Here is a 25535-nt window from a genome sequence, read left to right on the forward strand (position 1 = left end):
TATGACATCACTGAATGCAGGGGTGGGGAGAGATGCACACAGGCGCTTGTGAGCCAGGGGGAGCTGTTCCCAGCACACAAGGGTCCCCCAGCAGCCTGAAGCCCCAGTTACCTGTTCTGATAACTGGCTTGATAACATGCCTTTTGCTGGCCTCCCTGACCCACTCCCCAACTCTGCCACCTCTCAGATAAACTACCTGCACTCGATTCCTGGTCTCAAGGTCTGATTCTGGGGGAACCCAAACTGAGACCTCCACCTGAGAGGTTAATTTACTTCGACCCCTTCCCTAATTGCTAGAACATAGGACCGCAGATTGATGGAGCAAGAAGGGTCACTAGAGGTCATCTTGTCCAAGCCCTCTGAAGTCCCTAGCTGGGGAAGGACTAAGGGAGCTACTGGCAGGTCAGGAAAAGAAGCAGTTCTCCCATGTCTGGAGGAAAAGATGAAGGAAAGATTTTGGTGCCTTCACTTCTAAGACCATCTCCCCGCTGAACTTCCAACCCACACCGACATCTACTCCCCAGCGTCTCCTGTCAGTCCCCTCCCTCTGCCTGCCATGGGCCTCTGAGAAACAAGTCTAATCCCTGATTTGAAGGCCATCTCACAGGTCGATGATAACTGTGAGGGTAGACTTCCTGGGCTGCCAACTTGGGGATGATGGGGACTGCCATCGTCTCTCCCGACAGGTACCAAGTGCTCAACCCCAGCGTGATTTCTCAGGGGTTCGTGGACAACAAGAAGGCCTCAGAGCTGCTGCTCGGGAGCATCGACTTGGATGTGAATGAATACAAAATCGGACACACCAAGGTAGGGTCTTCCCACTCAGGCTTGTCCCAAGAAGGTGGGTGTCAGGGTGTGAATTCCAGCTCAGCCGTAGACCAGGTGGTCAAGCCCCTCAGCTGCTGAGAGCCTCTGTGCCCTCTTCTGAAAAATCAGGGCTGGTAAAGCCAATCTCACAGGATTGGGAGTAGCGTGCGTGAGAACCCAGCTCAGACAGAGAGGTACTCAATAAACAGGAGAATATTAGGACTGCATGGGCCACAGATTTCTCAGAATAAAAGCAGCCGATAGGAATCAAGGTCCTGGACTGGACCGGGGCACCATGGTACGTGTGTGGGCGAGGTCCGGGGGTGAAGCACCCTAATCCCAGCCCACCCACACCACGAGTCCCAGCCCTGAGTTGGCAGGCGAGTCAGGGTTGACTCAGACAGAGCGGTCGCCTGATCCTGACTCATGGGGCCCATGTCTGTCCCACTTCCTGGCCCCGCAGAGTTCTGTCAGGATTGTAAGGGCCAGGCTGATGGTGGGAGGTGCCCATCGACACCTGCCCAACCAGACTGCACCCCAACGTGACAGTCAGGGTGATGCAAGAGGGGCCCTGGCTTTGCCTCAGGCTCGGAGCCTGCTGCCGTGCAGCCTGGAGTGGGTCACTTGACCGTCCTGGTCTCGTGGGGGGCACAGGCAGGCCCAGCTTCTCTGTGGGCCTGGTGTGGCACAATGCCCAGGGAAGCTCCCAGCTGCATGTACATCCAACACGTACGGAGTGCCTCCTGCGTGCCAGGCACAGTTCTAGGCTTAGGGATACGCAGGTGGACAGAACAGAAAGAGTCCCTAGCTCCCTACAGCTTGCTTTGTAGCCATTGGTGTTAGCAGGATTGTAATACTGCCTTCAAACCTGCCAGAACCATTAGCTTTGGCCTCCTGCACCACTGAGACGTGCTGTGTGGAGATAAATTGACTTATGGGAACTCTCAGGCTTTGTCACAGAATCACTGAATACCTGAGCTGGAGAGAACCTCGGAGACCAACTCCTTCCCCCACCCCACCTTTGATGGGTGGGAAACTTAAGAAAGCCTGGAGAAGACATAGAGGTGACATGCCCAATTTCACAGAACTAGGCAGGACAGGGCAGGCCTCAGGCCCCTCGTCATGGGATCAGGGAAGTCACGTGACTTGTATCTGACACAGCTACCCCGGGGCAGACAGACTGATCTTGCTGTTGTTCAAGGGTTGCATGGGGCACCTCAGGTCCAGGTAAAGGCCTGGGGCTGCTGCGGATTGCTTTGCTCCCCGGTGCCAGGCAGGCTCAGGCGGCAGGGGCAGAACAGAGAACAGAATGACTCCGCCTGTACACTCTGTCCCCATCCCTGGCTTTGGCTCACGTGGGCCTTCCCCACCAGCCACATGCTTGCCTCACTGCTCCTCAAAGACCAAACCTCAACCACAATTAATCTAGAAATATCAAGCCCAATGTCTCTACCCTACGATTGGTGGGGAGAGGGCAGAGGGAAGAAGCATCCCTTTCCGTCCTTTCCCTGTCAGTATCCAAGCATCCACATCTTTATATTCATCTGGGGGCTCTAATCCCTGCCCCCACGTGTAGAATCAGAGATTCCCAGCGCTGAAAGGACTTGGGGTCCTGCACTCCCACTGGACAGGAGACGAGACCACGTTCCCCCAAAGGAGAGTGACTTAACCAAGGTGCCCTAGCACATCCAAAGCAGGTTGAGGCCAGGTGTGGGTCTCCTGGTTCCTTCTATACTTCCAGAAGTTTCTATCATGTCCTATTAGAAGCCTATAAAAATATGGTGCATTATAAAACACACTGATAAAGCGATCACCCATAAGCCCACTTAAAAACCCAGAACTTCATCTTTACATCTCTTTCCTCTCCTTCCTCCCCACCCCAAGGAGTAACCTTTGTCCTGAATGTTAACTGTACCCTTGCCTTTTCAAAAGCAGTTTTATCACATATGCACATGGCCCAAGGTTTGCCTGGTTTTGAGCTTCATGAAAGTTATCATACTTGATATCTTATCTGACACGCTTTTGTCACTTAATCATGTTTCTAAGATTCATCCTTGTTGGCTGGTATGTGACGTTTGTTCATGGTCACAGCCATATCATAGGACTTCCGATGGCCATGCCACACCTGTCCCGTCTCCTGTCCTTGGAAATTGGATTGCTCCTTCCTTTCTCAGTTACCAACAATGCTGCTATCAACATCCTCACACATGGCCCTATGCAAGAATTTCTCTAGAACAAAGTTTTCAACTTTGGCTGTACATGAGAATCATCCAGACTGTGGGTGGGGGCAGAGAGGTTGGAACACCGATGCCTGAGCTCCCCCCCCCAGAAACTGTTTGAAGTCACCTGTGTCCAGGCAACGGCATCTTTCCAAAGCCCTCCAGGTGGGGGCGATGTGCAGCCAGGGTTGAGATACACACTGAGGGAGTGACAACCAATTTCCAAAACTGTACTTACTCACCACCCACCCCCTCGTTGATTCACATACTTGCCAACACTTGTTTTATCAGAAGTCTTCAGTGTTGCAGGTTGCGGGGGAGGGGGAGTGGTATCTTGTGACCTTAATTCGCATTGCCCTGAGGTTGGGTGTTTCTGGCCCTTTCTAACATGCATTGCAAAGCTGTTCTTCTTTTCCTGGGGATGAGTCCCACTCATAGAACAGAGCCAGATGCCTGAAATTGTGCACCACTGGGAAAACTCTGTCCCCCTTCTAGAAAGTCAACTCCCCCTGCTGAACCACTATCCCCTCTTCCCACTCCCATATCCCGTGGGACCATGACTGTCCCAAGGCTGCTTTGCATAGTGGTAAAAAGGAAGGCCCGTTGGCACCCTGCTGCCAGGCAGTCACCATAGGTAACAGTGAAGATCCAAACGATTTATCACATTTTACTCAGAGCTTCACAGTTTGCAGAAGTACTTTCCCTGTTATCTCATTTAATTTTTATAGCAACCCTCTAAGGGAGGGATCAACAACCCCATTTCACAGATGAGGCACTGAGGCCCTAAGATGTGAGGAGGCATGTCCAAGGTGACCCAGCTAGTAACTGCAAGGCCAGGACTAGAGCCCACGGGAGTGTCCAAGAGCGAGAGGAAATAGATGCCGAGGCTGGCACGCCCTGCCGTGCAGATGTCCAGGCCAGGGCCAGCTGTTTCCCAGGGTCTCTGAACTCTGAAGGACCCGTCGGAACTTCTTGTTCTTTCATTGTGAACTCCCCGCTAAGCAGCTGCTCTGGTGACAGAGGGGCTATTCTCAGATCCATGTGTCTTTCCCCCAGGTGTTCTTCCGAGCAGGCGTCCTGGCCAAGCTCGAGGACATGCGGGACGAGCATCTGGCCAAGATCCTGACGATGCTTCAGTGTCGGCTCCGGGGTTTCCTCATGAGGGTTGAGTTCAAGAAGATGCTGGAACGAAGGTAGCGCCAGTGGGGCAGGCCTACTGAAGCCACGCCATCCACATGGAATGACCAGGGACCCCTCCACACACACAGTGCTCAGCTCCACCAGTGACACTGGGCAGTGAGATAGGGAGGGTGCCAATGTCTTTGTTGTCCCAAAGAACCCTCTTTGGGGCCTGTGTTGGTTTCCTGGGGCTGCCATTAGCAAAGTACCACAAACCAGGTGCCTTAAAACAATAGAAATTTATTTTCCCATGATTCTGGAGGCCAGGAGTCTGAAATTAAGGTGCTGGCAGGCAAGCTCCCTCCAAAGCCTCGAGAGGGGAAGCCTGTCTTGCCTCTTCCAGTCCTGGTAGCCCCAGGCACTCCTTGGCTTGTGGCTGCATCTCTCCAATCTCTGCCTCTGTCCTCACAAGGTCTTCTTCTGTGTCTGTCTTCACATGGTCTTCCTTTTTTTTATAAGGACACCAGTCATCTTGGGTTAGGGGCCCCCCACTACTCCAATATGACCTCATCTTAAACTAAGTTAATTCCATCTGCAAAGACTCTTATTTCCAAATAAGATCACATTCACAGGTTCTGGGGGTTAGGACTTCAGCGTATCTTTTGGGAGGGGACACAATTCAACTCCTAACAGGGACCACCTAATATAAACCCTTCTCTTTACAGTCACTTTCACAGCCTTCCCCTTACTTGATCCATATGATGATGCTGTGAGAGGGATCAGCACCCCCATTTTACAGATTGGAAACTGAGATCAGAGGGGTTAAGGTACTGGGCCAGGTCCATGCAGAAAGAGTCAGGATTAGAAGCCAGAAATCCTTGTCCCAAATCGCTGCCCTCAGAATTGTGTTTCTCAGCCATCTCCCTAAAATGGTAATTAGAAAATAGCTCTGGCTACCCTGGCTGCCCTGTGGTTGACTCTGGCTCTTGTGGTCATAGTATTAGTAATAGTAACAGTAATGAATAAATAATAACAGTAATGAAGTCCTGATATCCACCAGCAGGGCCCCTGTGACCCCGGCCAAAGGCAGGGACACCAGTTAGGGGCTGAGTGGTGGGACTCAGTGCACAGAAGATCTTCAGTAAAGGACAGTTGAAGGAAGCTGTCAGGGACAAGGAGGGCTGATTCCAGAGACCGCAGACTGATGGGATTTGGAGACTAACGGATGATTTCTGGTGAGGGAGCAGAAGGAGGGAGATGCAGGAAGAAATGAGCTCAACCCTGAGCTGTCCGGGAGGAGCTGGTTCCATCGGGGAGGCCAGTCCCCCGTCCCCTCCCCTGCCCCCCATGCCTTCATTTTAACCCATGCAATGCTGGATTCTTCCCTTTTTTTTTTTTTTGCAGAGTTGGCCTGAAGGTCATCCAGCGGAACACACGCAAGTTCCTGGAGCTGCGTTTCTGGGGCTGGTGGAAGCTCTACAACAAGGTGAGGACTGAGGGGCCGCAGTCCTGGGCGGAGGAGCCTCCTGGGGATGGGAGGCCGTGGGATGCTGCAGGGACAGTCTGAAAATGAGGGCACCTTGGAGGAAGAGTGTAGCCTCCTTCCAGGAGGGGGCTGAATCCTCCCTGAGAAAAACGATAGTGTGTCTTCCCACCTTTCAACTCATCCCTCAAAATAAAACCCACTTAGGATGCAGAGAGCCCCCTCCCCACAAAAGTGGGCTTGGTGAGCAGTGCCTCACCCTTGGGCATGTCGAAGCATCTCAGCTCCTTCAGTGAAGTCCTGGACTTTAGGAAATCATGGGATCCGACCTCTCCTTTCCCAGGCTGTTCTGAGGCAGCAGTGGGGGTGAGTGAGTCAGCCAGGAGGGGAGGCTGCAGGCGGCCAAGTAAGCAGTCCACCCTCAGCAAATGCAGGAGGCCACGAACCAACCTACTGCATGAGGCTCCAGTGGCGCTGGGGCATGGCGTCCCACCTGGGGTCCCTGTTACAAGGAAGCACGGCACTGGACCCGGGGGCAGGGCTGCCGCATTCAGGGGGCCGGAGGGCAGTGTTGTCTTGAGGGGCGGGGTGTTCAGGGCAGCTACGTGGAGGGTTGGCCCAGGCTCCAGGTCATCTTAGGGGGCCCTGAGCCCCCGACAACTCAAGCAGAAGCTTCTCTCCCCTCCCCATAGGGAAGAACTTTCTAACAATCCATGCTGACCACAAATTGAAAGGGAGGGACAGTAAGTTCTGCATCCCCAGCGGTGCCCATGCACAGGCCGGCCCACTGGAGGGCCTGAGGCGGCAGAGGGATCTAAACAAAAATTTCTCAAATTTAGTCAGTATGGCATTTTCCCCACCTGTTCTATGACTGACCTTCTTTCTTTACATCAACTCACTGTTTTATTTCGAAATTTTTATTTTAAAAGGAAACTTCACATCCTTACCTGTCTCATCCTAAGCAAACGTTATGCATAAAACTGTGGATTTCAAGAGTTCTTTTCATTTTTAAAAATTATTATTTTTCAAAATCATGTATTAAACTATTACTTTTCAAAATTATTTTTAAAGTAACCATGTAACAATGAAAATCAAAAGGTTTCCGTGCAAAGGTTGAATCCATCTCACCTGCCCCCTCAGTGTATGTATTACCCTTTGGGAAGCCCCAGACCAACAGCCTTTAAGATTCCTTCCAAGCCAGATATAAGTGACCACAGATGACAAGGAGACAGAGCCTAGAAACTTCTCTGCTCTTTACCAGAAAGTAAAACTTCACCAATTAAACGTAGCGGAGCAAGATTCTGTTCCAATAAGTGAAAACATAAAATTAAGTTAAAATCCTTTACTCTTAGCGTGTTAAGTGAGCTCTAACCTTATTTAACTAAGTCAGATAAGCTGAATCAATGGAAAAAAACAACACCTTGGGGGAGGCTTTCACTGGATAAAAAGTGTAACACAGTTGCAAGTGATACTTACTATCACGTTTTTTTTTTTTTTTTGCGGTTCGCGGGCCTCTCACTGTTGTGACCTCTCCCATTGCGGAGCACAGGCTCCGGACGCGCAGGCTCAGCGGCCATGGCTCACGGGCCCAGCCACTCCACGGCATGCGGGATCCTCCCGGACAGGGGCACGAACCCGTGTCCCCTGCATCGGCAGGCGGACTCTCAACCGCTGCGCCACCAGGGAAGCCCACTATCAACTTTTTATGCAAATTTTGCACTGCAATATCCCAGATCCCCACAGACCAGGCTGGCGATGACAGGTTTATCTGTCATCTTCAAAGAGAGGCCATTCCTTCTCCCAAATCCATGGTGTTTGCACTCCTGAATAATGTATCCATAGATCAGGAAATATCCCGAGGGCCTGTCCTGCCTGCTCTGCTTGGTGCTGTAGAGACACCGAGGGCAGGAGGGAGATGGGGAGGGGCAGAGGGCAGGGCTCGTGGTCTAGCAGGGCAGAGGACCCAATGGACCCAGGCACTCTTGTAGGATGAGAAGTGCCAAATGCACAGAGCGGTCCAGACAGGTGCTGTGGGTGCAGAAGAGGAGCGACTATTCCTGGCTGAAGGCAAAGCAGCCCACACCTAGTCCCCTGGCAAAGCCCATCTCCCTAACACTCTGCAGTGTTGTTTGCCACCCAGGTCAAGCCACTCCTGAATGTGGCTCGGCAAGAGGAGGAGATGAAGGCCAAGGAGGAGGAGCTGAGGAACGCCATGGCCAAGACGCAGGAGCTGCTAGACAAGATCAAGGATCTGGAGGAGAAGATGGCCACGCTCAGCCAGGAGAAGAATGACCTCACCATCCAGCTGCAGGCAGTATGTGGGGCCCTGGGGGCAGCAGCAGGAGCTGGGGGCCTTGGCAAGAGTCAGACCCACAGAAGGAGGGAGAGTGGCCTTCTAAGAAGCTGTGTCCTTCCAGACGCTGGGGAATTCCCAGCCTTCTCTTTCTCTCATTGCCATGTCATCCTGGACCCAACTACCAAAAAGTCTCCATCAAATTCCTGTTCGCCCACAGCAGCAGGCTGAGCGTACACACATACAGTACATGCTGGGCCTGGGGCATCGTCCAGACATGGGGGCCACGAGATGGTGGGAGGAGCACCTCTGGGGTGAGCCTGGCTCCCTGGGGACCTAGGGAACTTGCCCTCTTTTCTCTGCTTCCTCTTCCTCGCCCATCAAGTGCAAACACGGAGGGGAGAACATATGACCTAGTTTCTGTGGGGAGCCTGACTCCCAATACGATGAGCAGGTTCACTGCCGTGACCCTTCTGGTTTACAAGGGTCCTTCCTTCTCTGATTCGAGCTTCACAACCACCTCATAAGACGCCCGATTTTCATGTGTATCTTCAGGGTAGGAAACTCCACTTGACCGACCTTTAGAGATTTGATCAAGGTCGCAAGCCGGTCAGTAGAAGACCCACAACTGGGAGGGGTCCAGTCCCATCTTGGTCACTCCTGCTCTGTCACAGCCACGTCTCCTCTCCGAGAGCGTGTCAGCACTTGCATTAGCTATCCATTTTCCCCAAGCTGTCTCTGACATCTTTTCTCCCATCCTTTCCACCCCCCTGAGAAGTTGCTCAGGCTAGGACCCTCATTTTATGTTTGGGGAGGCTGAGGCCGAGCGTGAATACAAGGATCAAAGAATCTTCCGTTTACAGAAGCGCCACGATGTGCTCCACCCCTTTATGCCTCACGATGATCATTTCCCTTATTTTGCAGAGAATGAATTTCAGTAAATTTATGCCACGAACCAAAAGTCATCTAGCTGGTCTGGTCTTCTGACTCCATGGGCAGTTGTTGTCTTACACCACTGACCCCATCTCAGGGAGACCCCAGTGGACACCCCGCTTGCCCCTCCTCTGACATTTACTGCCTGTGTGACTTTTGACAACTCCATCCCCTCTGCATATCGGTTCCCTCATCTCTGAACCCTAGCTTATAGATGATACCTGTCTGGCTTGCTTCTCAGTGTTGTTATAAGGAGAAACCAGGGACGGGAAATGGTTTGTTAACACGGAAGTGCTAAATCAATGCTGGGAGTTATTTGGGTGGACGTGCCCCTCCACATTGGCAGATGCAAGCACAGGCCCACATGGGATCAGTGGATGAGACGGCAGAGCCTGAATGGACAGAGGCGTCCTGCCTGAGTGGCCCGGGCTTCTCCTAGGCCACTGCTAATGCCTTAAGGTGAATCTGATCACCTGGGGTCTCATTAAAAAGCAGATTCAGATGAACAGGTCACAGGTGGGGACTGAGATTTTGCATTCTAACCGGCTCACAGGTGATGCTGCTGCTGCTGGTCTGGGGACCACACTCCTGGACGAGGCTTCGTCACCAAGAAGCTCAGAGATAGCCAGCCCCTGTCCAGCCCCCAGGACACGTTTGTTGGGGGCCCATCAGCCCGAGGCCTATCCGTCAGCACGTTCCCCTGCAGGTGCCCGGCCCCTGCCCTTGACCAATACTCTCTTTCTTCCACCAGGAGCAAGAGAACCTGATAGATGCGGAGGAGCGCCTGACCCAGATGATGAAGACCAAGATGGAGCTGGAGAGCCAGATCTCTGACATGCGGGAGAGGCTGGAGGAGGAGGAGGGGACATCGGCCTCGCTGAGCGCCACCAAGCGCAAGCTGGAGGGGGAGCTCAGTGACCTCAAGCGGGACCTCGAGGGCCTGGAGACCACGCTGGCCAAGACGGAGAAGGAGAAGCAGGTGGGGAGGCCCCTGGGCCAGACCCTGCTCCTCCCAGGGCCAGGGAACCCCCAGCCCGCTGCCCTGCAGGGGCCACACCCAGAGCCCATATAGCAATGCTGCCCGGGACCCGAGCCACCAGCCACATGCAGCTATTTTAACTTAATTCATTACAATTTCAAATGTCGTTCCTCGGTCAACCTGGCCGCGTACGGAGGGCTCAGTAGCCGCTCGCAGCAAGTGCTACGATGTCGGATAGAGCAGACAGAGCACACGTCCATTGTTTGGACAGAGCAGCTTACTCAGGGGGCTGAGAGCTGTTCCCCTCGTGGGGACGCCCAGGCCTGGCTGGTTCTCCTCGTGCCTGGGATTCCTGGGCGTCTGCCTGGCCTTCTGCCCACTCAGCCTCAGCATCCCTGGGGCCCCTCACAGAACATCCTTCTGCAGCACCATGTCCACCCCTCCCCCTTCCCAGAGGAAGCAACCATATTGTAAGGTGGGGTCACCTTTAGCTGCTGGATTTCTGCCCAAACAAGCAGCTGCTGCCCTTCCAAGTGGCTCCCTGACTCCTGGTACCGTCTGGCTCGCCCTTGGTCCCAGGCCCCCTTCCTATCTCACAGTGGGTGGGGTCCCCGAGCAGGGGGAGGTGGATGCTGCCTAAGCCGGGGCGTCTGCAGCTTTGATGTGCACTCGAACCACAGGGACCTCAATAAGACGCAGGCTCTGGGCCAGCAGGTCCTGCGGGGCCCAGGGGCTATATTTCCAACACAGTCCCCGGCGAAGGCACGGCTGCCGTCCAAGGACCAGGCTCTGAGTAGCCAAGGCCTGACGGTGTTCTCTCTGTCCCCTCACCCCCAAGATTCTGACTTGGTTGGCTGGGCTGTGACCTGGGCATTGGTGTCTCTTAGGCTCCCAGGTGGCTCTGGGGAACAGCCAAGCTGAGAACCTTCTCTCGGGGCAAGTACTCTCCTCCCCTTCTCCCCCTGAGGGTGTTCCCAGCCTTAAAGTCCAGGCTCTCCCCTGCCGCCCCATCTCCAGGCCCTGGATCATAAGGTCCGCACCCTGACTGGGGACCTCTCGCTTCGAGAAGACTCTATCGCCAAGCTCCAGAAGGAGAAGAGGGCCCTGGAGGAGCTGCAGCAGGTAGGCACCGGCCACTTCTCCTCTTGGCGGAGCAAATGGAGCTCGGAGACGGGAGACCCTCATTCGAATCCCCGCTTTGCCGCCCATCAGCTGGGGCCCTTGGGGAAGTCACAGTGTCTCCCTACAACACAATGCCTTCATCAGTGAAGTGGACACAGTCACTTGCTACCTTCCTTCCAGGTTTGTTGTTAAGTGGGGTGAACATATCATTTATCACCCAAACTAGGACAGGTTTCAGAGTGAAAGGGGTCAGCAGGCATGCGTCAGAATGGTCCAGGCACAGTGGGAGGGATGCTCCCAGAGTCATAAGGATGAAGTGGGCGTATGGAAGTGCGCCGTGAGCTCTAAAGCACCAGGGAACCCTGATTCGTTGCGGCAACAACAGGCCTGAGTTCCTGAGGTCATGGGGAGCCCACCCGACTGTTTCAGTTGCTCCTGAGTGTGGAGCCAACTCTGACCACCCACCAGTGCTGACCATGGCGTGGAGCACCTCCTAACCTAGACACAGGTGCCAGGAGCAAATTGAAGCCCAGAACTAGACAGTGGACCCTCATCCCTGTGTTTGCTGACATCATGAATCTACAATATGTCCCCCGAGCACATTTCTCTGTCGCCTCTGGAAACACCTCCCCTTAGACTGTGACTCTCCATCGTATCAAACCCAGAACCCCCTGTTATAGCAAATATGCTCAGTTCTCATTATTCGGGGTAGCGATGTTCTATAGAGTCATTGAATTAGCAAATACTGAACCTTTGCTCTCGGGGAAATACAGGGTTATCTTCCTGCAAGCCTCTAGTCACAGCGTTTTCGTCAACCCCTCAATACATCATACATATGATGGTGATCAATACATTATCTTGTTTTATGTGTATTTCTGTTGAAAAACACCTTATTTAGTACATATTGTTTTTTGGGTTTTGGGGTTTTTTTGTTTTTTTTTTTTTGGCGGTACGCGGGCCTCTCACTGCTGTGGCCTCTCCCGTTCTGGAGCACAAGCTTCGGAGGCGCAGGCTCAGCGGCCATGGCTCACAGGCCCAGCCACTCCGCGGCATGTGGGATCTTCCCGGACCGGGGTACGAACCTGTGTCCCCTGTATCGGCAGGCGGACTCTCAACCACTGCGCCACCAGGGAAGCCCCAGTACATATTGTTGATACAGTGAACTCATGGTCAACAGCCCCTGTATCTCAGGCCTGAATGAAGCTCATCCAACACATAGATTTTCTCTGCAAGGCACATCACAGCCTTCTTGCGTCAGGAATGCCAGACAGCACTGCAGAACCGTGCTTCGCGCCACTGTAAGCAGTGAAATCACCAACAAAGAGCACTGACATGTAGAAAACGTGGCACTACATAGACTGGGAAAAGCACACATGTTTGCAGTCTGAGACGAACCAAGGAGACAGAGCATCATTTATCCGACCTCAGCTGGGAACATGCCCCGCTTTGCATGTCCACGAATGACCACGAAAGCACCATGAGTATTGATTTGGGGATTACAAATAAATTTTAGCGAGTAGGTAAACCGGCAAATAGATAATTCACGGATAATGAGGATCAACTGTATTTTGGAACGCCCTCTTACTATCCTGAATTGAAAATTATAATAATGTAACTAATATATAACTTCAGAAAAATCAATAGAGTGCCCTTCCATATAAAAGGAGAAATGAATGAAAGTAATTTATAGTAAATAATGGGGCTGTCAAAGTGTAAAAGCTCAGGCAGACCTAGGAGGGCTGCCTGCCCAAGCCCGTCTTTGAAGGCTGTAGACGGGCACCCGAGGGTGTGTTGGTGACTCAGGTAGCCAAGTGCGGTTGCTACCAGTGATGCAATTTTACAAAACAGTCAATAATTCTCAGGGAGATTTTAACAACAAGAAGTAAATCTTCTCTTAGTTTCCATGGTAGATCATTCTTTAAAATTGTAGTGTATACTAAATGAAAAAAATGTTGTGTTATGTGCGAAGAGGTACTAGGTTCTAGGTTCAGAAAAGTATAAATAGTTGTTTACTTACGTGAATGGCTGAATGCGACAGCAAATGTGTGAAATGCAGAATTATTTTTCATGGCACCCATTATCCAGAGCAAGGCCAGATGTCCAGTGTCCCTGGAAGCACCCACAAAGTACCAGTGAGGCCCCCAATCATTGTGACAACCAAAAGCACCACACCCCCCAAATTTCCTATATGCCCCGTGGAGAACCAGAGCCCCCAACAGACCCCTAGGGGCCCACCTGTGGCTGACGGGTGATCAGTGTGCCGTGGCCTCACCCACCACCCAGGAGCAGGTGCTCTGTAACTGATCACTGACATCATCAACTCAGCTCGGAAGTGATGGCAGAGAACCAGATCTGTTCAGCTGCTCCCGCCTGCCTCACAGGACACACACGTGTATCTTTCCTTCCAGAAAACCCTTGATGACCTGCAAGCCGAGGAGGACAAGGTGAACCATCTGACCAAGAACAACAGCAAGCTTAGCACCCAGATCCATGAGGTAATGCCCCGTCGTTGGGTCTGATTCTATAGCTCGACAGTCAGGTCTGTCCCAGGTCACAGGGATCTCAGATACATTTTGGGAAACTGGGAAGTGAGGCCCTTTCTGATGCCACAGCTAAGGAACCAGACCCAGTCTGGTTCTTTGTTGCATTCTGGCCTCAGACAACCCTCCCCCCACACACACACCCTACTTTCTTTTGTATTTTTTGTCTCCGCAGCTGGAGGATAACTGGGAACAGGAAAAGAAAATCCGGGCGGAAGTGGAAAAAGCTCGCCGGAAAGCTGAGAGTGACTTGAAGATGACCATTGACAATCTCAATGAGATGGAGCGGTCCAAGCTAGATCTCGAGGAGGTGGTGAAAAAGTACGCAGTCTTTCATTTTGCCCATAGCAGTGTTAGCAATATCTAGCACTTCCTGGATGGCACCCGGCGCCAGGCACTCTGCTGAGGGCTTCATGTGTATCAGTGCATGTCCCCTGAACCTGCTCTGTACCAGGCACTGTGCTCAGCTCGGAGGATTAGGGAGGGAGGGGCAGGTGCTTCCCTGTTCTCAGGGAGTTCCCAGCCTCACACAGGGCCTGCTGGGCGCTGGAAAGGACACAGGTACTAAGCAATGCACCCACCCCAGAGGTCAGGGAGTCTTTGCAGAAACCTGAAAATTGGGCTCTCAAAGATCACAAGGAGTTGAGGGGATATGTTAGCAATATCACCCTGGTAATAACATGGAGCACATGTGGAGTGGAGAAAGCAGGAAGACAACTACTGCAATAGTCCAAGCATAAACCGGAACTGAGTAAGAGGCTGAAGGGATGGAGATAAGGAGGCAGGTAAGGAAAGCTTTTAGGGGGCAGAATTTGGACAATGCATCTTTTTAAAAAATATTTATTTATTTATTTATTTAATTATATGGTTGCGCCAGGTCTTAGTTGTGACACATGGTCTCCTTAGTTGTGGTATGCAAACTCTTAGTTGCAGCATGCATGTGGGATCTAGTTGCCCCAGCAGGGATCAAACCCAGGCCGCCTGCATTAGAAGCACAGAGTCTCATCTACTGTGCCACCAGGCAAGTCCCCTGGACAATGCATCTTTGAAGTACATTTTGCTAGGGCAATTCTAAAGCACCACAGGCTGCCAAGAGGGCGTGTGCAGCTAAATCTGCATCTCAGCACATTTCTTGCGAGGCACACCCAGAAGGTGCGGGTGACCCTGCCCATCCTCCCCACCTGCTTGGTCTCTGGCATCTTACCTCTCACACGTGGCTCTTGACACGTGGAACTCACATCAGGAGACAGCCTTTTGCAGAAAGATTTTGGAGGAACGTTTTCCCTAAAAAGGCCAAGCATCTGTGTGATGCTGGAGCCCCTAGACTGTAAGCTGCACCACAGCAGTGACTTCTGTCCGTTTTGTTCACTGATGTGTCCCTGGAACCCCAGACAATGTCTGGCACCAGGAGGGACTCAATAAATTGAAGGCAAATTAATAAATGCACAAGTGAATGAATGAGTGAGTGAAAAACCAGTGGAGCAAATCCTGGGGCTCTGTAGGGCGACTCATCTGTAGGGTGAGAAGGCCAGGGGTCAGGGCTGAGTGGGTCTCAGCAGGGTCAAGGTCTCCCCCGGCAGCCCCAGCTCCATTCCCGTGCCAGCTTGCTGGTCTAGCCTCAGAGCTTTTCCTCAGGAGGTCAAACCTTCTCTTGCAGGAGAGATATGGAAATCAATTCTGTCAACTCTAAATATGAGGATGAGCAGTCCCTGAATTCCACGCTGCAGCGGAAACTAAAGGAACACCAGGTCTGTCTGTGCGGGATGGAGGAGACCCAGATCCTCTTTTGAAAGGCACTGGCCTGCACCTTTGCTCACATCAGCGGATCTGCTGCTGCCACAGAGTCCTCAGAGACTGACTGATGTCCACCTCATGCTGGGATAAATTCCAAGTCCCCACAGTGGCCACAGGACCCTCCACAATAGCCCCTGCTCCCTCCCTGGCTTGTCACTCACCGTTCCCCCACCATTCTGTTCAGCCCCTCTGGCCCCTTGCGGGGTCTCACACACCCCAGCCTCCCTCCTGCCTCAGGACCATTGCACACGCTCTCTGTGGCCCGCTTCCCTCTGCTTTTGACAGCGTCCCGCATACACTTAGCTGCCTTCCATCATTTTCATTCTAAAAGGCCAGTGGGTGGGTCTCTAACTTCACCCAGGAGAGATAAATGTCCCGCTCTGTCTGCCTTTTTGCCTGCTAGGCCCGAATCGAGGAGCTGGAGGAAGAGCTGGAGGCTGAGAGGGCAATGAGAGCCAAGGTAAGTGAGATGCGTCTTCCTCCCTCCTTTCCTGAGGCAAAGGACCCAGTAAAGCCAGAATCCAACAACGAGCAGAAACTCCTGTTGAGAAACCAGTAGGGAGGAGGATGGGGTTCCGGTTGGAAAGGACTTGTTGTTTCTTGAGCACCTAGTGTGTGCCAGGCACCGTGCTACACGTGCCCATTAATGACGACGTAAGAGGCACAGATGCTCTTTGTTGTGCGGTCCAAGGAGAGTGGGCAATGTTAGCCTGGGGACTGGAAGACTGCATTCAACAGGCTGAGGTTGGGAGGAGTTTCTAGGCAAAGGGAATCAAATAGCACTTATGTGCACGGGTACAAAGGTGTGAAAGGAAGAGCCAGGAGTGGAGGAAGGCTTGAGGGCAGGGATTCTGTAGGGAGATGGATCGTAACACACCTAACTCCAGCTTCAGCCCAGCTGGGCTGGGTGGCAGGATGGGCACTAAGGCCCCCCCAGTGCAGGGAAGAGGACAGAGAGCATCCTCTGCTGTGTGTGGGGGGGGTGACGGGCAGAGTGCAGAGCTCCCCACGCGCAGGCCCCTGGCCTCACAAACACCACGTGGTGATCACAATCCTTACCAGAGAAACAGGGGTTCTTGGACGGCCAAGGTCAGTGTTATCCCATCTCCCTCCAGGTGGAGAAACAACGCAGTGACCTGTCCCGAGACCTCGAAGACCTCAGTGACAGGCTGGAAGAGGCTGGGGGAGCCACATCTGCTCAGGTACCATCCTCGGGGTGTCCAGGAACCCCGATTCCTGCCTGCCTGCCTGCGTGGAGAAACAAATGCTGGACGATGAGCAGGGGGATAAGGACCAGTTAGTTCCTGCTGAATTCCCGGGGCTCCCTTGAGGAGAAACCAATCAATGATAAAGAATAGGCAAGAGGGGGCTGGTTCAGTCCACTTTCTTCTGGGGCTCCTCGGTTCAGTGGATGCAGGTGGGATTTGGACTGAATGCCCCAGGGAGGCCAGCACCGGCCAGCCCACTAGCCCTTCTTCTGCTCCGCCCCAGATCGAGCAGAACCGCAAGCGGGAGGCCGAGCTGCTGAAGCTGCGGCGAGAGCTGGAGGAGGTGGCCCTGCAGAGCGAGGCAGCGGCCTCCACACTGCGCAAGAAGCACACAGACTCCATGGCCGAGCTGACCGAGCACGTGGAGAACCTGCAGAGGGTCAAGTCCAAGCTGGAGAAGGACAAGCAGGTCATGAAGGCCGAGATCGACGACCTCAACGCCAGCGTGGAGACCATACAGAAGTCCAAGGTGAGAGGGAACACCCCGCAGAGCCTTCACAAATAATATCCCCCGAGTCCCCCGACAGGCCCAAGGTCCATTCTAGATGCTGTGAAGGGAACCAAGATGGACCCATCACAGACCCCACTGGCTGTGTGTATAACCTCGGCCAAGGTGCACAACCTAACCGTGCCTCGGCTTCCCCATCTGTAAAATGGGGAATAATGATAGTCCCCACCTCATAGTGCTGTTGTTAGGGCTACGACAGTTCCTGGCACGTAAGAAAAGCTCAATAAATGTGAGCTATTAGGATCATCGTGACATTAGTATGACTATATCCTCCAGGAGTTGGAGACTTAGTAGGAGAAACAATCATCGCCACAATGAAAAAGTGATATGTGGCAAGAAAGAAAATTAAGTACAATTAAAGTAAAATTAAGCCACTCAACATGCATTTATCCAGCCCCTGCCACAGGAAGAGTCTTCTTGTGACACAAGGGAAGTGGCGGGTGGTGCTCCAAAGGTGAGCAGGGATGATGCTTTGGGGGTCCAGGTCCCAGCCAACTAGTGTCTCCAAACTTCAGACACTCACGAGGCATCTTCGTAGTTCCTGTTTTATCTGCAGGCGCCTGCTCTAATGCTGGTATTTTTCCTTAAATTAACTGGCTCCCGGCATTTTCCTATCGAGTGAGGTCAGCAGGGGCCCGGGAGTGAGGGGCTGTGTGCCAACCCAAAGGCTCTGGGCTTACATTGATAGAAAATGGTGAGCCACTGGAGGTTTCTGAGACAGGGATGTTCTAGAAGGATGAGGTAGGTGGCCTGGGAGGCTGCACTAGGGCAGCGCAGCTGGGAAGCAGGGAGGGCCTGGCCTGGCCCTCCCCATTTCCCCACTGGGTTCGTTCTCCCTGAGCAGATGAATGCCGAGGCCCACGTTCGAAAGCTGGAAGATAACTTATCAGAGGCCAATGCCAAGGTGGCTGAGCTGGAGCGGAACCAGGCGGAAATCAACGCCATCAGGACCCGCCTCCAAGGTGAGCTCTCCCCTCCCCACAGCTTCCTAAGGAACAGTGCATGGAAAGGAGTGGGGATCCTCAAGGAAACTGAAAGAGTACCTGGGTGCCCTCCCAGAGCTTCCTTGACCTTGGAAAATTCACATCCCCTGTGACGAGACGAGAAGATTTTCTTCCTCCCACTGAGTGCTCCAAGTAACGTCTTTACAGTGTAAAACAGGGAACACTGTCCAAAACATTTTCCTATCAGTTCTCTCAGCCACTCCGTGAGATCAGCAGGAGGAGCAGTAATACCGACAAAACACAATTTTCAAACATTTTCAAACATGACCTGCCTACTAACGTAAAGCAAACACGTGTCACTAATGAGGGAACCAGAAAAATGGGAAAACTGCCTTTGAAAAGCACCTGAGGGGGCCGAGATTTACACAGCCAGTCGGGAAAGGAATGTTTCAGTAACTCTGCTGAGTTAGATGCAAAACTGGTTCATGTCCTATGCGGCAATAATACTGCAACCTCTAGGTTTGATTTGGGGTTTTTTCTACCAGAAGAAATTCTCTGCATCTCTAGGTCAAAACTAATTTGCAACTCATCAATATGCAAGTTAACGTCTGACTTCGCAGAGTCTGGGCTCTAAAGAGGGGTCAACAGTTAAGTCAAGCAAAGGTGCATTTCCTTCGAGAAGTTAACGCTCCTGAGGCGCACCAGTTAGACAACACTCTCGCTTGACACCAGACAACCTCCTTTGGCCTTACTTTCCACATTCTGAATACTTTTTAAAATCAGTATCCCCATTTGATGGATAAGAAGAGTGAAACTCAGTGAGGTGAAGTGACGTGCCCATGGTCACAAAACCGAAGATACAGGGCAGAACTGGGAACCCTTGCTGGTTCTCTGGCTCATGCACCTTCTCCTGGCCTCTGGCTCCGGAGAGCAGTCTACAAATGACAGGAGTGTAGGTTCTGGGACCGTGACAAATGCATTTTTTTTCAAAGTAAACGACTGTTTTCTCCAAACTTCTTTGCTGTATCTCCTGCCAGGGGCTTCGCTATCTGAAGCCGCTTATCCCATGCAAATCACCTGGATGGTGGCGACCCTTGGGCACTTGCTCCCCTCCTGGGCCCACTAGATTTGGGCAGCTGATGCGGTGGTCGCCCTGCTCCCCATTCCAGCTCAGCTGGCCGAGCCACTATACTGATGGGCACTTTGGGAGCAAGGCTTAGGATCTGGCGGGGGAGCTAGTTCTCCACCCAACGCTTCTTCCGTTCCCTTCTCGCCCAGCTGAAAACAGTGAACTGAGCCGGGAATATGAAGAATCCCAGAGCCGGCTTAATCAGATCCTGAGGATAAAGACGTCCCTGACATCACAGGTGGACGATTACAAGAGGCAGCTGGATGAAGAGTCCAAGGTTGGTTTGGGGGTGAGGTAGGGGGTGACAGAGCTGCCTCCTTGAAGAAAGTCATATGTTATGAAGATGTAGAAGGAACATGAAAAATATTTGATTCCACTGCAAGTAAAAGAGTTAACAACAAAACCAGAGTACGCTATATGTGCGACTAAATGAAATTAACGGAATTACGTATCCTTGTGGATAGTAATTGGAAGAAATCAAGGAAAGTTAAACCCTGGTGGTTTGGGTTGTAGACTCCTGTGTCTCCCCCCACCGCCCCCTGCCCTGCCTTTACCCCGCTGTACTGTTGATCCAACGTCGTGTATCTCTAAGTGATGGCCCTGGGTGCCACAGAGCTGGGGGGCCCTGACAGGCTGGTCTGGTCACCGCAGTCCCGCAGCACGGCCGTGGTGAGTCTTGCCAACACCAAGCACGACCTGGACCTGCTGAAGGAGCAGCTGGAGGAGGAGCAGGGAGGCAAGTCGGAGCTGCAGCGCCTTGTGTCCAAACTCAACACCGAGGTGACCACCTGGAGGACCAAGTATGAGACGGACGCCATCCAGAGGACCGAGGAGCTGGAGGAGACCAAGTGAGCGTCACCCTGCGCCAGAAGGGCCGGGAAGGCCAGCGGGTTGGCGGGTGGGTGCGAGGTGGGGGCCTGAGCACCACAGCCACAGCTGACGCCAGGGCCACACCCAGGAGAGGGCAGTTCAGGGGCCCCTCTTAAAGGGGGGACGAGTGTCAGGACAGGGAGCCCACTTCGTGCCCTCACCAGGTCACGCACTGCGTGCCCCACTGCTTTCAGCTTCCCTCTTCAAGGGCTCTCTTACCTACATCTTCTGCCCAGAAATGCTCAGGCTCCCTGCAGGGAAGTCAGGATGGTGGGGGGGCGGGATCTGCCTCCAGGCAGGGCTTCTCTGCCTCTGAAGTGCTCAGGAAGCTTCCATGGGCCTGGTGGGACTGGGGTGAGGCCCCTCGGCGACGCTGAGAGGACACGGGCCACGCTCCGTGGCAGAGGTCCCCCCTCGGCCAGTTGGCCAGTTCCCCAGCTCTGTGGCGAATGCCCTCAAGTCCTTTGAACTTTCTTCCTTCACAAACGCTCTGCTTGACGGGCCTGAGGAAACAAGAGTGGACACATGAACATGGCTCAGAGCTGCCCTCTTGCACAAGAGGCTGGCGTGGGTGCCCGTGGGCCAGGGCACCCAGGGAAGGCCTGCACGTGAGCCCCTGGTGCCAGGCGGGGAGGGAACCCCAGCCTGCCACTGGTGCCTTCCATCCACTGGAATTTGTGGTGACAGCATAGCGCAGTGCCTTCCAGCTGACATCAATCTTTATCTGGCACTCTTTATTCGCTGAGCCTACACCTGCCTTCCTGCAGCTCCACCTCCTGCCCTCCAGCCCTTTTCTAATATTTTCTATTGAGAGCTATGGGGGCTGCCTGGTCCCACCCCAGGCTCTCACTCTGAGCTAAACCTCAATTTCAAACCCTCCCCTCTCTCTGCCTGGAACCTCTTCCCCAGACACCCACAGGGTCCTGGCCTTTGCGCATGTGTCCCCTCCCTGCTTTATTTTCCCATAGTGCTTATGTCACTTTGTTGTGTTTTCTGTCCCCCCTCTAGAACAGAAGTTTTGAGGGCAGGGATCTTAGTCTGTTTTATTCACTGCTATTTCCCTAATGCCTAGAATAGGACTTGGCACTGAGTAGAAACAATGAATATTTGTGGAATGGATGACTGGACACTGGTTGCTCTGTGCCAAACACCCCCGTTTTTATCTGCATCTTCTCCATTGTGACACCAGAGCTCAGCGCCATGCTGGGCTCCCCTGCCCCTGGGTGCCTATGTTTCCTTGATGGCCTCTCTTGCTCTCATCCACAGGAGAAAACTGGCCGCCAGGCTCCAGGAGGCAGAAGAGACGGCTGAAGCCGCCCAGGCCCGAGCCGCCTCCCTCGAGAAAAACAAACAGAGACTCCACGCAGAAGTTGAGGACCTCACCATCGACTTGGAGAAGGTCAGAGGGCCAAATGCTCCAAGGCTGACCATTTGCTGGGTCCAACAGCCCACGGGAAGCTGGATGAGACTGTCACATGTTGGGTTAGCAAGAAGGAACAGGTGGCCCAAGAGGGTGGAGAACAGGGTTTGCAGTCAGGCCCACTGTTCACTGCTTGAACATGTGTCAACATGCTCATGATTCTGAGATCTTAACTCAACCAGCCACTATTTAAGTAGGTCCGTGACAAGGATAAAACTCAGTCCCGGGAAGTCCAGGAACCTATTGCCCCTGTTCCCCTTCCTCTTCTGCAAACCATGTTCCACACACTTTGTGTGGCTAAATATTCCCGTTTGCATCCCTAGTTCAGACTGATTCGCCAGTCTTTAGCAAAATTAAATAAGATTTCCACTGGCACACACCAACCCAGTCTTGGTCCAGATAAGGTCATAGCCATGTGAGAGGCTTTGGGGGGAAAAAGTCCTAAAACCCCAAGGTTTTTGCTCCCTCCAAATTAAGAAGTTAAGCAGAAAAAAAAAAAAGAAGAAATTAAGCAGAAATTTACAACGTCTAATATTGTGCAGCAGCAAATACACAGTTGCGGGGAGTTATGAAAAAGATGGAAGGGCTGTGAGAATAATATCTAAGAATAATGAGCTTTGATGAACAAGAAAAATAATACCCACCCATCTCTGAGTTGGGCAATGATATATATTAGTATGTTATAGAGAAATACGTTATGGGGAGTTAGGTGAACATCATAAATCTGGGAAGGTTGTTGTGGCCCAGATCCCTCCTTTTACACCTGAGAAAACCCTCACCTGGGAAGATAAGGTGGGCGGCCCAAGGTCACACATCTAGTAGTAGATGTTTTGGAACCGAAACATAATTTCTGGACTCCCTATTCTGTGCTTGTGCCACAAATGTTGAATTCTATCCCCATTCGAAGAAGTCTGGGGTCACCAGAGTTACTGGAGAGGTAGAGGGAAGGAAGGGAGGGGGCAGAAGGAGGGGAAAGGCACAGGAAAGGCAGACCCCTGACACCATCCCCTCCTCACCCCAGGCCAACGCCGCGGCTGCAGCCCTGGACAAGAAGCAGCGGGTCTTTGACAAGATGCTGGCTGAGTGGCAGCAGAAGTGCGAGGAGCTGCAGGTGGAGGTGGACACCTCCCAGAAGGAGTGCCGCATGTACATGACCGAGAGCTTCAAGATCAAGACCGTCTACGAGGAGTGCCTGGAGCACCTGGAGTCGGTGAAGAAGGAGAACAAGACCCTGCAGGGTGAGTCTGGGGGCAGGTGGACGGGCCTGCAGGGACGAGGACACAGCCGGACCCCCCCCCGCCGTCATGGGTCTGAGCACCCAGCACATAGTAGGTGCACAATCAGTGTTTGCTGACTGGCTGGCAAGCACTTGGTCAAAGCATGTGGGCATTCCGCAGTATAACTTCAGGCAGGTGAGTTACCTGGTTCTTCTGTGCCTCATCTGTAAAATGGGGAAATAATACTGCCTTCCGTGTAAGGCTGTTGAGATAATGAAATAAGATAAAAATGTCTTAAGTCTTCGCTCGGTAGAGTAGCTAGTCAAATAAGGGCTCAGGAGATTTTAGATATTGAGCCCTTCCATCTACCATATGTAAATAATATGTGTATGCATATGTGTTTCTTACATATAGGAGTCTCAGGCTGGAATTTCATTCTGTTGGATATTGCTTGAAAAGTGTTGGTTATCTAATCTTGCCACATGAAATTTGTATTATTTGTTTCTGTGGTTTTCCTAAACACAAACTCAGTGTTCAAGAGATGTCACTTTTTTCCATTTTTGAAGAACTGTTTTGGGGCCCCTGTTCTGCTGAGCAGCAGAAATGAAAACTCAGCCAGTGCAGGGTTTCCTCAATCTGGGCTGCCCCACCCTGCTTCCTCCCCAGGGTTGTATTTGAGTCCTGGTGGGGGCGGGGGGGTTGATGTAGCATCACTGCAATGGAAGGTAGAAAAAGATGGTCCTTGATTGTCCCCAAAGCTGCCCAAGGTCCTATGAGTCACTCCCAGAGGAGCTCTCTGCTTACAGGAGATAATCTTGAGAGTCAACTGTTTAAGGCCTCTCTCTGCTTTCTTAATTTCAGAAGTGTAAGTACTGAAGGACTTGGGCATAAAGTAAATACAAGTTAAAGACTGGGGAGGAAGAGCTGAACCAGATATAGGTTGACTGGACTAGGAGAGGAAGGAAAAGAGGAGGGGGGGTTATGATCAAGTGCTGCTGAGGGTCCCTGCCTACCACCCCCTATCAGCTCCTGGTGCAGGTGAGAAAAGATAGAGGAATAATTGTGTCACATGCCATTACCCCAGGAAGCCGATAGTCCTCATGCTTCTTGTTAACAAAATATTCTTCTTGTTAACAAGAATATTGCTTCTTGTTAACAAGAATATTCCTTTCTCAGAGGAGATAAAGGAACTGATTGATCAGCTGGGTGAGGGAGGACGGAGTATACATGAGCTGCAGAAAATGAAGAAAAAATTGGAGGTTGAGAAGGAAGAACTCCAGGTGGCCCTGGAGGAAGCTGAGTCTTCCCTGGAGGTAACCATGTGGTCATCACATTGGGGGCTGGAACTTGGCCAGGGACCACACACCTGCTGGGCCAGGAAGACTGATGTTTATATTCCTGGCAGGTTGAAGAGAGCAAGGTGATTCGAATTCAGCTGGAACTGGCTCAGGTGAAAGCTGATATTGACCGGAGAATCCACGAGAAAGAAGAGGAATTTGAAGCTACGAGGTATGAGGCTGATGGGACAGGAGACTGAGTCTAGGTAGCATGATGGAGCAGAGTCCAGAAACCTGGGTCTCTGCCACATACCAGTCATGTGTGAGCTTGGGCAATTTAGGTGAGCCTCTCTGAACCTGTTTCCTCATCTGTGAAATGGGAATAATGATGGTACCTCATACTAATATGGCACTCTCTGGTGTGCACTTAGAAATATAGTACTTTAGTGATTCATCACAAAACCCCATGAGATAATAACCCAATTCAAAAATGGGTAGTGAAGTAAATCAGAAGGCGAAAGACAAATACCACATGATATCACTTACATGTGGAATCTGAAATATACAAATGAACTTATTTACGAAACAGAAATAGACTCAGAGACATAGATAACAGACTTGTGGTTGCCAAGGCGGAGGGGAGGTGGGGGAGAGATGGATTGAGAGTTTGATATTAGCAGATGCAAACATATAGAATGGATAAACAACAAGGTCCTACTGTATAGCACAGGGAACTATAGTCAATATCCTGTAATAAACCATAATGGAAAAGAACATGAAAAAGAATGTATATATATGTATTACTGAATCACTTTGCTGTACAGCAGAATTAACACAACACTGTAAATCAACTGTACTTCAATAAAATATTTTTTTTAAAAAAAATGGGTAAAGGACTCAAATAGACATTTCTCCAAAGAAGATACACAAATGGCCAACAAGTACATGGAAAGATGCTCAGTATCATTAGTCATTAGGGAAATACAAATCAAAACTACAAGATACCACCTCTCTTCCATTAGGATAGCTACTATCCAAAACACAGAAAATAACAAGTGTTGGCAAGGATGTGGAGAAATTGGAACCCTTGTACACTGTTGGTGGGAATGTAATATAATGGTACAGCTGCTGTGGAAAACAGTATGGAGATTCCTCAAATTTTTTTAAATAGAATTACCATATGATCCAGCAATTCCACTTCTGAGTATATACCCAGAAGAATTAAAATCAGGGTCTCAAAGAGATATCTGTGAACCCAAGTTCATTGCAGCATTATTCATAATAGCAAAAATGGGGAAGCAACCAAAATGCCCAGTGATGAATGGATACACAAAATGTGGTCCATCCATACAGTGGAATATTATTCAGCCTTAAAAAGGAAGGAGATTCTGACACATGCTATAACATGAATGAACCTTGAGGACATTATGCTAAGTGAAATAAGTCAGTCACAAGAAGACAAATTCTGTATGATCCCATTTATATGAAGTACTTAGAGTAGCCATTTGATTATAGCCATCCTGGTGGACGTGAATTGCATTTCCACGATGGCTAATGATGCTGAGCATCTTTTATGTGCTTATTGACCAGCTATATGTCTGATTTGGAGAAAT

At 51.5% G+C, this 25535-nt stretch overlaps 1 protein-coding gene across 1 annotated transcript in view; it reads left to right on the forward strand.

The window, feature by feature from the left end:
- Positions 1-25535, forward strand: part of MYH16 (myosin heavy chain 16) — a gene marked incomplete at both ends in the record, with an annotated part of 52261 nt that overhangs the window by 20415 nt on the left and 6311 nt on the right. Inside the window, 19 exons of the mRNA XM_082669856.1 lie at positions 687-807; positions 4083-4219; positions 5550-5631; positions 7769-7942; positions 9606-9833; positions 10851-10955; positions 13364-13450; positions 13671-13816; positions 15153-15243; positions 15693-15749; positions 16405-16491; positions 16781-17026; positions 17910-18027; positions 19288-19415; positions 19790-19986; positions 21275-21407; positions 22450-22666; positions 23822-23958; positions 24051-24154. Coding sequence (XP_082525982.1) covers positions 687-807; positions 4083-4219; positions 5550-5631; positions 7769-7942; positions 9606-9833; positions 10851-10955; positions 13364-13450; positions 13671-13816; positions 15153-15243; positions 15693-15749; positions 16405-16491; positions 16781-17026; positions 17910-18027; positions 19288-19415; positions 19790-19986; positions 21275-21407; positions 22450-22666; positions 23822-23958; positions 24051-24154 — 2595 coding nt within the window. The remainder of the gene's footprint in view (positions 1-686; positions 808-4082; positions 4220-5549; positions 5632-7768; positions 7943-9605; positions 9834-10850; positions 10956-13363; positions 13451-13670; positions 13817-15152; positions 15244-15692; positions 15750-16404; positions 16492-16780; positions 17027-17909; positions 18028-19287; positions 19416-19789; positions 19987-21274; positions 21408-22449; positions 22667-23821; positions 23959-24050; positions 24155-25535) is intronic.

Source organism: Grampus griseus (genome assembly GCF_964374135.1).
Source record: "Grampus griseus genome assembly, chromosome: 14".
In the NCBI taxonomy this organism is placed as follows: domain Eukaryota; kingdom Metazoa; phylum Chordata; class Mammalia; order Artiodactyla; family Delphinidae; genus Grampus; species Grampus griseus.